This window comes from Elephantulus edwardii, unplaced genomic scaffold (genome assembly GCF_000299155.1).
Source record: "Elephantulus edwardii isolate Elephantulus edwardi_28Jun2011 unplaced genomic scaffold, EleEdw1.0 scaffold00021, whole genome shotgun sequence".
In the NCBI taxonomy this organism is placed as follows: Eukaryota; Metazoa; Chordata; class Mammalia; order Macroscelidea; family Macroscelididae; genus Elephantulus; species Elephantulus edwardii.
The window spans coordinates 27,142,895-27,157,956 of record NW_006399771.1 but is presented as its reverse complement, the minus strand read 5'-3'; the positions used below and the strand labels follow the sequence as shown (position 1 = coordinate 27,157,956).

At 41.1% G+C, this 15,062-nt stretch overlaps 1 protein-coding gene across 2 annotated transcripts in view; it reads left to right on the top strand.

Moving 5' to 3' along the window:
- TPH2 (tryptophan hydroxylase 2) overlaps positions 1 to 15,062 on the top strand; it is a 224,742-nt gene that overhangs the window by 29,781 nt on the left and 179,899 nt on the right. For both annotated transcript variants that reach the window (XM_006882567.1, XM_006882568.1), the window contains exon 5: positions 1,041 to 1,108. In XM_006882567.1, coding sequence (XP_006882629.1) covers positions 1,041 to 1,108 — 68 coding nt within the window. The remainder of the gene's footprint in view (positions 1 to 1,040; positions 1,109 to 15,062) is intronic.

The following is a 15,062-nucleotide window of genomic DNA, read 5'->3' as shown; positions in this document are numbered from 1 at the left end:
GCCATCTGAATGTCTTCTTCGGTGAAGTGTCTGTTCATATCCTGTGCCCATTTTTCAATTGGATTATTTACCTTTATCTTGTTGTGGCGAATGGTGATTACTTTTATAAAACATGGTGTATAGGAATGATTGTATGAATCATAATGTGAATGAAACACAACATATATGAATTTTGTATGCAAGTAGATAATGGAAACAATTCCTTTTGGGAATCTAGTGGTTTGAAGGAAGAACCTTGTAAAGAACTAGAGATCTGAAAAGTAACTTAGCCAATAGAAAATGGAGAATCCAACAGAGGAGGGATTTTTAAATACACCAGAAAGTCTTCTCAAGAGGATTCTACTTGACTGAAAAATGACAGACATGCTTTTTAATTTCCCAAGTGCATGGTGACAGATGAAAGTCTAAAGTTGTCTAAGATTAATTATAACCATTGGAACTCACAGTGGAATAACACTAACCTGCTACCTGGTGCATGAGTCCCTTATCATTGATTTTGCATTGTGTGACTGTAATCACATGATACAGCAAAACCTCTTTAATTCATACTAATTTGGGGATTTGATGATTACTCTGAATAATAGAATCTTTAATAAATGTACACTTACTTGTCATTTTCACAAAGCAATTGAAATTAGGTTAATTTACGGAATAACCATATTAAAGGGACCTGTTTTAATGAATAGGATAAGATTAATGTGTGATTAAGATCAATTACATGTAAATAATACTTGAAAACCAAATGGGCATTGTTCACAATATCAATTTGCTTAACTAAGCTGTTCTGTTTACTGAAAGGAAAGGTAAACTTTAGCCTGAATTCCCAGCACATATCTCAAATTAGTACAGCCCAAATTTAAGGAGATTTTGCTGTGAGCACAATTTGCTTTTTCCTGTGCTGTCAAGATGGTCATCTAAGGATAAGATTTACATTTGTGTGGAACACTCAATAAGCATCACAGTGATTTTACTTTAGGTTTTCTGCAGCTAATTTTCTGCACTTAGCTAAATAACTGCATCTTTTTTTTTGTTTGTTTAAGGGATTTAAGGACAATGTCTATCGACAGAGAAGGAAGTATTTTGTGGATGTGGCCATGGGTTATAAATAGTAAGTACCTGTATAACTCTTTCTTGCCACTTGTCACTGGCCAGTTGAGAAAAAGAACACATGCTGTGTTAAACAGTCTTGTCTTCTGTTCACTTTAGCTGTTTCAGGAGACAGAAATGAGCCATTTTAAACACTCGCCAATTCTGTAGACTTTAAATGCCAACCCTAATGCTTGACATGCTGGTGTAATTGTAAAATAATGGGACCTGTGGGCCATGTGCCAAACATTACATTTTCATCATTGTTTTTTGCAGCTGTACCATGGCCAAGACCCATTTTTGTGCACTCTGCAGGATATGGGAAATGTGTTTTAATTTTACTTTTGATTTTACTTTTTTTGCAATCTCCTTCAATGTCCATCCAGCTTCCCCAGTGAAAGTACAGGATTCAGCAAGAATATTGAAGCAGCTGTTAGAGGAAAGAAATGGGTTTGTGTTAAATGGAAAGAGAAACTAATTTCCTTTTAAGTTGGAAGGTTTGTGGGCAAGTTTCATATCAACTTGAACTAGGGTTGGGATAAAAGTATAGAACTTTGAGACGAGGCTGAGGACTGTACAAAGTGCATAACAGTGACTGGGAGTGAAAGGGTGGATGTGGAACCAGTGATAATGTGGTGTAGTGTGTTGACTGCAGACCGTACCTAGGAAAGTGGAGTGATGCTAAGCTTCTGTTTATGCTCTGCTCACTGATAGAACTTATAAGGCATCATGCTACCCTCCGTCCTTCACCTGGCATGTGATCACTGAGGAGTTTTGCTGTTAGAACAACATATAAATCCATTCTTGGAAGGGGAAAGAACCTTATTTGGAAGCGTGACTGTTTTGTAGGACAAATTTGTTCTTGGTGAGAGTGTAAGATATTCTGTTATGGAAGTTATTATTGTGTACTTTTACGAATTAAAAAACAATTTAAAAAATTTATTATTTTGTGTGTGTGTACTGTCAAATCGGATCTGACCGGTAAAGGAGGAGATTGCCCCCCCCTTCTCCAGCAGAGCACCTGGTGGATTCGAACCTTGTACGTCTGGGATTGCAGTGCAGCTTCTTGCCAATAGGCCACCAGAATTCTCCTGCTTTTATGAGTTTTAAAAATTTTTCCTAAGGAATATTTTAGGAGTTCCTTTTCTTAAGAAAAAAAATATTTAATATATTGTTATGAGAGGCTATTTCTCAGAAAGAAACCTCATTCTTGGACAAGTAGAGGCTCAGTGAAGGAGAGGAAGACTCTCATTGATTTGGATTGATAGTGTCTGTGGCAATGGACTAACGTGTTAAGGATGATAAAGATGGTACCGGATCAGACAGAATTCAGATCTGTTGATCACAGGATTGCTATGAGTCTTACTCTACTCGACAGTACTTAACAACAATAGTATTTCTTATATATGTAAGAGTAGAAAAGAACATAGAATCAAGTTGGTGGAGGGTGGGGCTTTCAAACTTAATATAAGTATTCATATGTCATCTTCCCATAGGTCAAGAGTGAGCTGGAGGTGTAGTAGGAAAAAAGATGGAAACAGGAAGGTGAAATTTGTAGAGGTGTGATAACAGTGATGAGCTGGAGGACTGATGAATTCTGATTCTTCTTCTTGTTGTTGTTATGTGCTGTCGAGTACCTGTGACTCATAGCGACCCTGTGTACAACAGCCCTCAACTCTGCTCTATCCGGTGCCAATCTTATTGTCTCTGACAGATCTACTCCCATTACCCCAGTCACTGAATCAATCTATCTCATTGAGGGTCTTCCTCTCCTGCGCTATCCCTCCACCCTCTCAAGCATGACGTCCCTCTCCAAGGACTGGTCCTGCCTTGTAACATGTCCAAAGTATGTCAGACAAAGCTTCAGAATCCTTGCCACCAAGGAGCAACCTGGTCTCATCCTCTCTAGGATGAACCTGTTTGTTCTCCTAGCAGTCCATGGTATATTCACTATTTTTTCCAGCACCACAGCTCAAAGCTATCAATTCTCCTTCTATCATCCCTAGTCACTGTCCAGATTTCTGATGCATAACAAGTAGCCTGGATCAGGTACACCTTAGTCTCCAGACTGACATCACTGCTCTTCAGTATTCTGGAGAGATCTCTGACAACAGACTCCTGATGCAATTTGTCTTTTCATTTCCTGGCTGCTTCTGGTGGGAAAAGTAAGTAGGAAATGTGCAATTTACTCTTTTCAATGAGAAACAACTCTAATATACTTTCTGAAGCTTTTCCTGTTGTCAGAACAGAAGAGAGGGCCAATTCTAACCTCTTTTGCTTGATGTAAAGACAAAGCAAAAAGATGTTTATCTCAGAGTTGAGGGACTATTGGCAAATTACATATAGCTGACATCGAGAAGAATGGGAATCCCAGAACAGTTAATTGTGCTCAATTGAAACCAATACCTAGATCAAGAGGCTGTTGTGCGAACAGAGCAAGGGAACACCAGGTGGTTTAAAATTAAGAAAGATATGTATCCAGGGTTATATCCTTTCTCCATACCTCCATATTCTATCTCTACACTGAGCAAACTCATGAGACTGAACTCTTTGAAGGAAAATGTGACATAAGGATCAGAGGAATACTCATCAATAACTTATGCTGTGCAGATGACATTACCTTGCTTGCTGAATGTCAGGAGGACTTGAAGCACTTGATGCAGAAGACCAAAGACTACAGCCTTCAGTCTGGATTATATCTCAATTTAAAGAAAACAAAAATTCTTACCACTAGACCCATAGGCAGCATCATGATAGATGGAGAAAGAATTCAAACTGTCAATGCCTTCAATTGCTTGGATCCACAGTCAACACCTTTGGTATCAGGAGACCAGGAGATATATTGCAGTGGAAAATGTGTGGTCAGGGTATTCTTCAAATCATTGAGGTGCAGTGATGTCAGTCTGAGGACCAAGGTATCCCTGATTCACACCATAGTCTTTATAATCACTTGCTATGCATCTGAGAGCTGGACAATGAATAAGAATGGTAGAAGAAGAATTGATGCCTTTGAGTTGTGATGTTGAAGAATGCTGACAATCCTGTGGACTGTTAAAAGAATAAGCAAGTATATCTTGGAGAAGGTGCAGGCAGAGTGCTTCTTGGAGGCTATGATGATCAAGCTTCATTTCCCACACTTTGGGCATGATGCTAGGAGAGGCTATTCTTTGCAGAGGGATCATCATGCTTGAAAAGGTGGAGGTCAGTGAAAGAGAGGAAGATCCACAGTCAGGTGGATTGATACATTGACTGTAACAATGGGCTCAGTGTGTCAGAGATTGTGAGGATGGCACAGGATAGAGTAGGATTCAGGTCTATTGTTCATGGAGTCACTAAGTGCTGTATTCAACTTGATGGCACCTAATAATAATTGACATGTTTTGCTAATGGCATAGGAATACTTGAAATCTGGGAGTTTTTGCCTTCTCTCTACATGTTGTTGAGTCCAGACTAGCTAACTACAATAACAAAGTGATTAATAATTGGGGCATTGAAGCAGAGAATCTGAATTTGTTTTTCTGGGTTCCCTGCTTTCTAGCTAGGTGATCCTGGGAAACCATTTAATGTCACTGAGCCTTCGGTTCTTATATATGAACTATTCTGATAGTAAGAACCATTTCACAGGGTTTTTGTACAGAATGAAAATGAGAATGTATGTGTTGTGCTTAGCACTGTGCTTGGCATTGTGATTAGTGATACAGTGTGTCAGCTATGATTTTTTTAGGCTTCATTTGCTCCTTCAGGGCAAGGCTCTGTTCAGTTGTTCATAGAGTCATTACGAATCGTAGTTGACTCGATGATACCTAAATAACAACAGTTTGCCTTAAATGCTTCTTGATAGTTGATGGAGTAAGGAAGATACCTACCTTGAGTGGTCAAATCAGGCAAATCAAGGAATTGTATCAAGTAGAAACCAAAAGAGCATTCCTTACTATTTCCCATGTTGCCATTGTTGAGACTACTGTGAATTGAGATCATGTGTATTTTTAAGTACACTTTTGGGCTCACGTGCATGCTGTGGGGAGTAACTGGGTAATTTGAATAGTTAGCTGCTTGGCTGCTAATGCAAGTATGGGTGTTCCAACTCCCCTGAAAGCACCTTAGGAGAAAGACCTGGCAACCTGCTTTCAAAGGTCTACTCTTAAGCACACGAATTGCCATGAGTCAGAATCAGCTTGTTGACAACTGGTTTAGGTTGATATAGTCTGTAGGGAATTGCAATGCTAACCTAAAGACGGTGTCTCTCTGATGGCTGGAATCCACCAGCAGCCTCGTGAAAGAAAGATGGGCTGTCTCCTCTAATGTGATCTATGTTGTTGTTATTGTGTACTTTAGAGTTGGAATTGACCCACAGCAGACCCTCCGGCGGGTTTTCAGAGGTAGTTAATCATACAGGAGGAGATTGCCCATCCTTCTCTAGTGAAGCAGCTGGTGGGTTCCAACTGCTTGCCTTGAGGATTGCAGCTTCTTGCCCCTAGGCCACAAGAGCTCCCTAACGGGATCTATGCTGTTGTTGTTTGTTGTTATGTGCCGTGGAGTCGCTTGCGACTCATAGCGACCCTATGCACAACAGCCCTAAACTCTGCTCTGTCCTGTGCCAATCGCACTGTCTGTGACACTCCCATCCCAGCTATCCCAGTCACTGAATCAATCCACCTCATAGAGGACCTTCCTCTCCTGTGCTGTCCCTCCACCCTCCCAAGCATGATGTCCCTCTGCAAGGACCGGTCTCTCCTCACAACATGTTCAAAGTATGTTAGACGGAGCCTCAGAATCCTTGCCTCCAAGGAGCCACCCGGTTTAACCCTTTCCAGGACAAATCTGTTTGTTTTCCTAGCAGTCCATGGTATTCTCAATACTCTTCTTCAGCACCACAGTTCAAAGGCATCAATTCTCCTTCTATCCTCCTTGGTCATTGTCCAACTCTCTGATGCATAACAAGTGATTGCGAAGACCATAGCCTGTATCAGATGCACCTTAGTCTCCAGAGAGACACCATTGCTCTTCAGTACTTTGGAGAGGTCCCTAACAGCAGACTTTCCCATGGCAATGCGCCTTTTAATTTCGTGGCTGCTGGTGCCAAGACTGTTGACTATGGAGCCAAGCAAACTAAAGCTGTGTACAATCTCAATCTCTTCACCATCCATCCTGATGCTGCCAATTGGTCCAGTGGTGAGAATCTTTGTCTTCTTGACATTGATCCTCAATCCATATTGTAGGCTGCAGTCCTTGACACTCTGCAGCAGGCACTTCAAGTCCTCTTCAGTTTCAGCAAGCAGGGTTGTGTCATCCGCATAACGCAGGTTGTTGATAAATCGTCCACCAATCTTGACCCCACAGTTTTCCTCATAGAGCCCAGACTCCCAGATAATCTGTTCTGCATATAGGTTGAAAAGGTATGGAGATAGGATGCATCCCTGGCGTACACCCTCCCCAATTTTGAACCATGCAGTGTTCCCTTGCTCTGTTCTATGGCCTCTAAAATTCCACTAGAGGGTCATTTATGAGTCAGTGCCATTGCAAAGGCAATGAATAGAGGTGAGATGTGCTGGTAGGGGATGAGGCCAACAGATCCCTCGTTTGTTTTGGTCACTGCCCCAATTTGACATTCAGTAAGTAAAGTTTCATTTTAGCTTACAGAAAATAAAGATGTGAGTTCTAATTGAAATTGGTATTTTTCTCATGCTCATGGCTTTCTGAATGAGCAAAGGAGAAAGATGTCAATAAAATAATTACTTAAAATAAGCTCATTTAAGTGACTGTTGGCAGTCGGCTATAACCCGATTTTTCCAAAACGAAGCTGAGGACAATGGGTCTGAGAGTAGCTTATTGGAAAATTGGGCTGTTTCTGAAAAATCCAGCATGGGTGAACCCTGCGAATATTGATTGGTGATAAAATTAGGGACCGTTTTGACATGGGGAGAACAAATCAATTCCCTGTCATAATTAAAGCATTCTAGGTCCCAAGGAAAAAGAAGGAACTATACGGTCAGAAATAGAGGAGCATATGGACCACAGATGCTTTTAGGTTATGCTCAAGTTTGGCAGGACATAGTCTAAGGTGCCTCAGGGTAAGTAAAAGGAAAAGAAATGAAGTATAGAATAATATGCAACAAAACTACAGCCAAGAAGCCTCTGGGGGATTTGTGTTGAATACTGGATTTTCTATGATAGTCTTGAAAGGATAAAGCAGGGGGAAAGAATCAACACAAGCCGAGAAAAATGAAAAAAAATAATTCATTCTATGATGAAAAAACAGCAGGCTCAAAGACTGTATTACCATGAACCAGAAATAGGAGCGGGAGTAAGGGAAGTGTCACGCTGAGAACTGTCGATAGATGCCACTCAGGCGGATTGCTGATTGACAGCACTACCGAGAAGCATGATTGATTACCCAGAGGCCTGCAGCTGCCCGCAGACATGCCAGCACCGTGTGGCCAGGAGAGTCGGGGAGGCCTAATTGCCTCACCGATAATAGCACAGGAAACACCCATTAGTGCAGATACCTTTCTCCATAGAAGACCTGAGGATGAGTGCTGTGGATCAAGAGGCCACTATTTCTGTCATCTTTGAGACTGTCCGACATGCTGATCATACCTTGTCTCCAAATAAATGCAATTCTAGTATAAACAAGGGGGGGGGGCGGGGTAAGCACTGTATGATCAGATAACGTAATGTGCCTCGAGAAGTGGAAACGGAAGTGTGTGGGGGGCGATGGCATGTGGAGAAGAGACAACAACAACTGTAATGTTGTCACTGAGGTTTGTCAGTTTCCTGTCACTGGCACCTACCTACCAGTTTTAACGTTGGCATTAACTTTGCTACATTTCTGGAGATTCCAGAATTTCTATATTGCTGGGGAGAGGGGGTGAATTGGTAGTGCATTTTGAAAAAAATGGACTAGGATAATTTTTCTCTGAGGGCTCTTCTAATGATTATTTCTCAACAATATGCATGCATATTTAATTTCATTATTTTGTTGTTGTTGTTGGGGAACAGTGGCAATTATTTCAATCCTTCTTACTCTCTTGAAGAGAGGCCCTGAGCTCTGACTTTAATTATGCCACTTTTGTATGTGTAAATTAATTTTGAATATTACTGTTACTGTATTTTATTATGAATGTGCTTTCTTTTGGTTAAAATTGAAGTGGCGCATAAAGCTCATATTCTTCTCATAAGCCTATTTTATCTTTGAAATATATACATATATTAACTAATTTATTTCATTTCTATTACTTTGGTTCAGAATATACACAGAAAAACACAATTCAGCAATATCCCCATGTATAATACAATGACATTGATTACCTTTTCCTTAAGTTGTGTAACCATTTCTTACCCTCTTTTTTAAAATTAGGGATCTATGGTGGCTTAGTCCATGGAGAGTTACCCTGCTAACTTAGCCTCTGCCAGTTAGAGCGTAAAAGATGGTTAATCTCCTCCCCTGTAATTTATGGCTTTGGAAACCCAGTGGGAGATCAGTTGTGAGGCTGGTTCTGACTTGGTGGTAATGAATTCTTTTCCAAATTGTTCTTCCTCAATTCACTGCCTCTGTTGTTGTTATTGTTTACCATAGAGTCAGAACTGACCCAAATGCTGACTCTCTGGTGGGTTTTCAGAGCCAGTTAATCTCTGGGGTGGAGATTGCCCATTTTTCTCCCACAGATCAGCTGGGCCTTGAACCCTGTGCCTTCGAGATTGCAGCATTACTTCTTGCCACTAGGCCATCAGAACTCTCTACACTGCCTCTAGGTTTCCTATGTAATCTTTCAAGTTGCTCTAGTCAGTTTGACGTTGTGGTGTCAAGGGTTTATGGTTCCAAATGTCTTTTCTAGCTAATGATTAACGGTTTATTTTGTGTTGAGGTGTTTATTGTATTAAGGAGAGAGGATTGAGGTGAGATACAAATCCCGGCCTACGAGAGGTTTATATAAGCTAATAGGACCACAACACTAACTCTCTCTTTTAGGATGCCCACTTTCCAGCTTCCCTGCAACTGATAGTCTACAGTGGTCACCAGTCTCCGTACAACTGCATATCTACGATTGTGTGAGTCAATCCTCTGATGTGTCTGAGTCTCTAGGAGACCTTCCAGGGAACCACTGAACCCCAGGGACATGCAGGAGCGAGGGAACAGAATGAATGAGGGACTGCTGATTTCAGAAATCATGGAGTTATGCAGCAAATTAAAAATTTGGGACACTGTTGACTCTGCATTTTTTGTAACTTGTCTGCTACCAATCTTAGCAGAATGAATTAGGAATACAATTGGTGTTTGAGTAGTGTGGTTTGCCACAAAGATCCAGACCCTACATTACATGTGGCTTTGGAGAAAAGGGGCTAAACAAGAGAACGAAAAATGTTTGGTCTTTGGAAAGGATAAGGAACACTTGTGGATTAATATGTCTGTTATGTGGCAGTCAGTTGCTAAAGACAAAAGTTAGTCATCATTCAGGGGATATGAAATTTAGTGGGCTTAACTCCTGAGAAGCTGATTAATTGGATGCATACAGAAATATAAAATATAAGAAAATAACAAAACTTACAATTTCTTGATTCCTGCTATTAGTATTGGCAGCAAATGCGAAGGTAAAGAATATAGGAACTAAGATAGCTGATAGCAGAACTGAGCAAAGTCTACCACAACAGTTACACCCTTTGATCTCAGGATCTTCCTCTAAGGAAAAAACAAACAAACAAACAAACAAATGTGAGAGCAGCCAGAACTATCCCTCCTTACTGAGGTCCCAAAACAGTCCAGGAGGCAAATAGCGTAAAAAAATTGTTGTAACCAGGGTATATGGCATAGAAGAAATGCGTAAGTTCGTAGCTGGTTATACTAAAATGGATTGTAAGTGTGACTGATTGAGGGGCAGCATCTGTGGTTCTGAATGCTGTAGAGTAGAGGCATATGTTTGGGTTAAGGCAAGACCCACAACTATCTCTACAACAGTCACAAATGATATTACAAGCTACAGTTATGCAACAGATTAACCCAGTGGGGATGATTATCTTGATAGAGTGGATAAGATATGTGACTAGATTTATCCTTCCAAAGGAAATGACCCTTTTACCTGTAACAAATGGAATACTCCAGAGGAAGCAGCTGATGGTCTGATATGCAAGCTATATTGGAATGGATTTATGGCACTGAGGACATTCATTCAATGAGTACGCTTCTTACAGAGACCATGATAGAAATGGTAATCATGGGAACTTTCTCAATATGGCCACCTCATGTAGCTTTGCTACTGGAGAACAGGCATCAATTGAAGAAACTGGATTAGTTCTATTGAAAAGACTTCCACTTATGAGTTCTAAGGATACAAGGTACATCAGGGTGATTTGTAGACAGATTGGAGGGGGCTATGGTGAAAAGATTTACTGTAGTAGGGTGGAGATTTTTAGATGGTTCCTTCTGGAATGGGATGAATATAGCAGACATTGATGGAGTTGAGACAAAGGTTTTAAGGCAGCACTACAGGAAGTTGGGTGGACCAGTGAAGGTTCCCTCTGTTCACCCAACATCAAGAAGGCCTAAACAAGTCTATTCTTCCCAATCATGAAGTAATTGATTGATTCTCCACCTGCAATCACTTGAAGCTGAAGCTCAGCTAGTTGATCAAGACATGGATTGACAGGAAGGTCAGGGTCTTCTGGTCCAACGCCAGCGGGGGATGGCAGCCATATGCCCATGTGTGGGTAAAATGGTCTGAGGATGGAGAAGAAACCTTCTTGGGGCTTCTGGACATGAGTGCCCAATATTCTGTAATTCCCAAACTTATTGATAAAATCTTGAAGGGACTTAAAGTTGTATTAGGAAGAGAAGGGAATGAAGCAATTAATGGGAGTGAAGTGAAAGTCTGGATGAGAATATAAACAGATGTTGTATGAAGTAGCCCTTTCTTCTTTACCTGAATGTATTATTGGTATGGATATAATGTCTAATTGGGGAACATGTTCTCTTCTGGATATTGTAAAACTGAGGCTGTAAAACAAACAGATGTTGTATGAAGTAGCCCTTTCTTCTTTACCTGAATGTATTATTGGTATGGATATAATGTCTAATTGGGGAACATGTTCTCTTCTGGATATTGTAAAACTGAGGCTGTAAAACTAAGTCAGTCCTGAGGCCAGTGTTAATTGGACATGATAAATGGGAACCATTAGAATTGCTAATCCCACTCAGATTGTTAATTTGAAGCAATATAGGATACCTGGTGTGCAAAATAACTACCTTGATTAAAGCCATGCTAAAGGCTTTAACACCCTTGGTACAAGTAGTAAGGAATTGAGACACATTGCACTGGGAAAATCTGCTGATAGGGACCTTTCCAAATTATTGAGGGATTCTGAGACTCCGTCTAACATACTTTGGACAAGGAGGGATCGGTCCTTGCAGAAGGACATCATGCTTGGTAGGGTGGATGGACGGTGCAGGAGGGGAAGGCCCTCTATGAGGTAGATTGATTCAGTGACTGGGGTAATCGGGATGGGTGTATCGGAGACGGTGCGATTGGCACAGGACAGAGCAGAGTTGCAAGCGACTTGACGGCACTTAACAACAACAACAACAACAACAACAACAGTTATGTCAGTTTGAGGACTAAGGTGTGTCTGATTCAGGCCATAGTTTTTCTGATTACTAGCTATGCATCTGAGAGCTGGACAGTGAGTAAAGATGACAGGAAAAAGAGTTGACTACTTTGAGCTGTGGTGTTGGAGAAGAGCACTGAACATCCCATGGATGGCCAGGAGAACAAACAGGTCTTGGAGAGGGTGCAGCTGAAGTGCTCTTTGGAGGCAAGAATAATGAGGCTTTGTCTCACATACTTTGGGCATGTTGCTGGGAGGGTCTATGCCTTGGAGAAGGACATGATCCTCACATACTTTGGACTTATTGCTAGGAGGTGCTATTTCTTGGAAAGGGACATGACGTTCAGAAGGGTGGTGGGTCACTGAAAGACAGGAAGACCCTCAAGCAGGTGGATTGACATAGTGACTGCTGCAATGGGCTGTTGCGTGTCAGGAAGTGTGAGGATGGTACAGGATAGAACTGGGTTCAGATCTTTTGTTCACAGGGTCTCTATGAGTTGTACTCAACTTGATGTCACCTACAACAAAAACAAAGGCTGAAGAGTTAGTTGGTGCCTATAAATTCTCTGTTTGACAGCCCTGTAAGGCCTGTGAAAAATATAGATAGACTGCTTGTGGAGGTTAACTGTAAAGTATCAAGGCCTAAATGAAGTTGTTTCACCTGTGGCTTCAGCAGTCCTAGACATGGTATCAATGATGCAGGAAATACAACAGATCAAAGGAGACTGGCACTCAGTGATAATTTTGTCATGTGTTTCTGAGTCACCTGTGACTCATAGAGACCCAATGTACAATAGCTCTGAACCTTGCCCTATCCCAAGCCAGTCTGAAACACCTTCCCTCCACTTTAACCCAGATACTGTGTCAATCATCTCATCCAGGGTCTTCCTCTCCTGCACTGTCCCTCCACTCCTCAGAGCATGATGGCCTTCTCCAAGGACTGGAGACAGAGCTTCAAAATCATTGCCTCCAAGTAGCACCATGCTTTCACCCTCTGCAAGACAGTACCTGTTTGTTTTCTTGGTGGTTCATGTTGTGCCAATACTCTTCTTCAGCACCACAGCTCAAAAGAGGTGATTCTTCTTCTGTCATCCTTAGTCATTGTCCAGCTTTCTGATACATAGCAAGTAATTGTGAAGACCATGGCCTGAATCATATGCACCTTAGACTCTGGACTGACATCATTGCTTTTTAGCACTTTGTAGAGGTCTCTGACAGCAGATTTTTCCAATGCAATTCATCTTTTGATTTCCTGGTTGCTGGTGACAAGAGTGTTGATCATGGAACCAAGCAAGCTGAAATTGTTAGCAATCTCAATCTTTTCTCCAGCTATCATGATGTTTCCAATAGGCCTACTGGCAAGACTCTTTGTTTTCTAGATGTTGAGCTTCAATCCATATTGAACACTATAATTCTTGGTCTTCTGCAGCAAATGCCTCAGGTCCTCCTCAGTTTCAGCAAGCAGGGTTGTGTCATCTTAATAACACAGGTTGTTGATGAGTCTTCCTCCAATCCTGATGCCACATTCTTTCTCATAATGTCTAGCCTCCCAAATGATCTGTTCTGCATATAATGGGAAAAGTATGGAGACAGGACACATCACTGAAGTACTCCTTTCCTGATTTTGAACGTTGCAGTGTGTTCTTCCTCTTTTCTGAGGACTGCTTCCTGTTTAATGTATAGGTTTCACATAAGAACAATCAAATGTTCTGAGATTCCCATTCTTCTCAAGGTTAATTATAATTTGACAGTCACAAATTGTGATCCACACAGCCAAATGACTTTTCAGAGTCAATCAAACAGATAGAAATTCCTCTGGTACTCTTTTCTTTCAGCCAAGATCCACCTGACATTCGTGATAAAGTCTCTAGTGCCATGGCCTCTTCTAAAACTGACTTGTATTTTTCTTGTTGTTATGTGCCATTGAGTCACTTGCAACTCAGAGCGACTCTATGTACGATAGATTAGAACCCTGTCCTATCCTGAGAGAATCTGTCTCTGACACACCTACTTTCATTACTCCAGTTACTGTGTCAAGTCTATCTCATTTGAGATCTTCCTCTCTTGTGCTGTCCCTCCATCTTTCTAAGCATTATATCCTTCTCCGAGGACTGGTCTTTCTTGGTCATATGCTCAAATATGTGACATAGAGCCTCAAAATTCTTGCCTCTATAGAACAGCTTGGTTTCACCCTCTGTTAGTTCTCTTGGTGGTCAATACTCAAAGGTATGTTCAATGCTCTTCTCCAGAACCACAACTCAACGACATTGATTCTTTTTTAAGCATCCTAAGTCCTTGTCCAGCTCTCTGATGCATAGCAAGTAATCGTGAAGACCATGCCTTGGATCAGGCACACCTTAATCTCTAGACTAACATCGTTGATCTTCAGTTCTCTGGAGAGGTCCCTAACAGTAGACTTTCCCAATTTATCTTTTGGTTTCCTGGATGCTGGAACCAAGAGTGTTGATTGTGGAGCCAAATAAGTGGAAGCTGTTAAAAATCTTAATCTTTTCTCTATCTATCATGATGCTGCCATTTGGCCCGGTGGTGAGAAACTTTGTGTCTAGTAGTTCTCTGTCAATGTACTGTTCCAGTCATTTTTGGATACTCTTCAGCAGAATTTTGCTTATGTGTGATATTAGTGATATTGTGTGATAATTTACACACTCTGTCACGTCACTGTTTTTTGGAAATGGGAATACGGATCTCTTCCAGTCAGTTGCCCAGGTAGCTGTCCTCTGTATTTCTTGGCACAACCTGGTGAGTATGTCCAGGGCAGCATCTGTTTGTTGAAATATGTCAGTTGGTATTCTATCTATTCCTGGGGCCTTGTTCTTTTGCCTATTCCTTCAGAGGAGCTTGAACTTCCTCCTTTATTACTATTGCCTATTGATCAGATGTTGTTTCATGAAATTATTCTGTGTCAGCTAATTCTTTTTGGTACAGTGACTCTGTGTACTCCTCCCATCTTCTTTTAATGCTTCCTGTATCATTCAATATTCTGCCTTTAGCATTCTTAACTATTACAACCTGAGGCTTAAATTTGTTCTTCAGTTTTACCGGCTTAATGCTGAGCTAGTTTGATGCTTGATTTTCAGACTCCAGCTCTTTGCTTTGTGTTCCCATGATTCCCTTTGCAATCTTATGTTGAGATCCTTAACTTCCTGCTTTTTACCTTTCACTTTGGATTTTTGGCACTCTAGTGCAATATAGATGGTATACCAATTGACATATTTCAGTTAACAGATGCTGCCCTGGACGTGCTCACCAAGTTGTGCCAAGAAATCTGGAGAATGACCACTTGGCCAACTGACTGGAAGAGATCGATATTTGTTCCTATCCCAAAGAAAGGTGACCCAACAGAATGTGGAAACTACAGA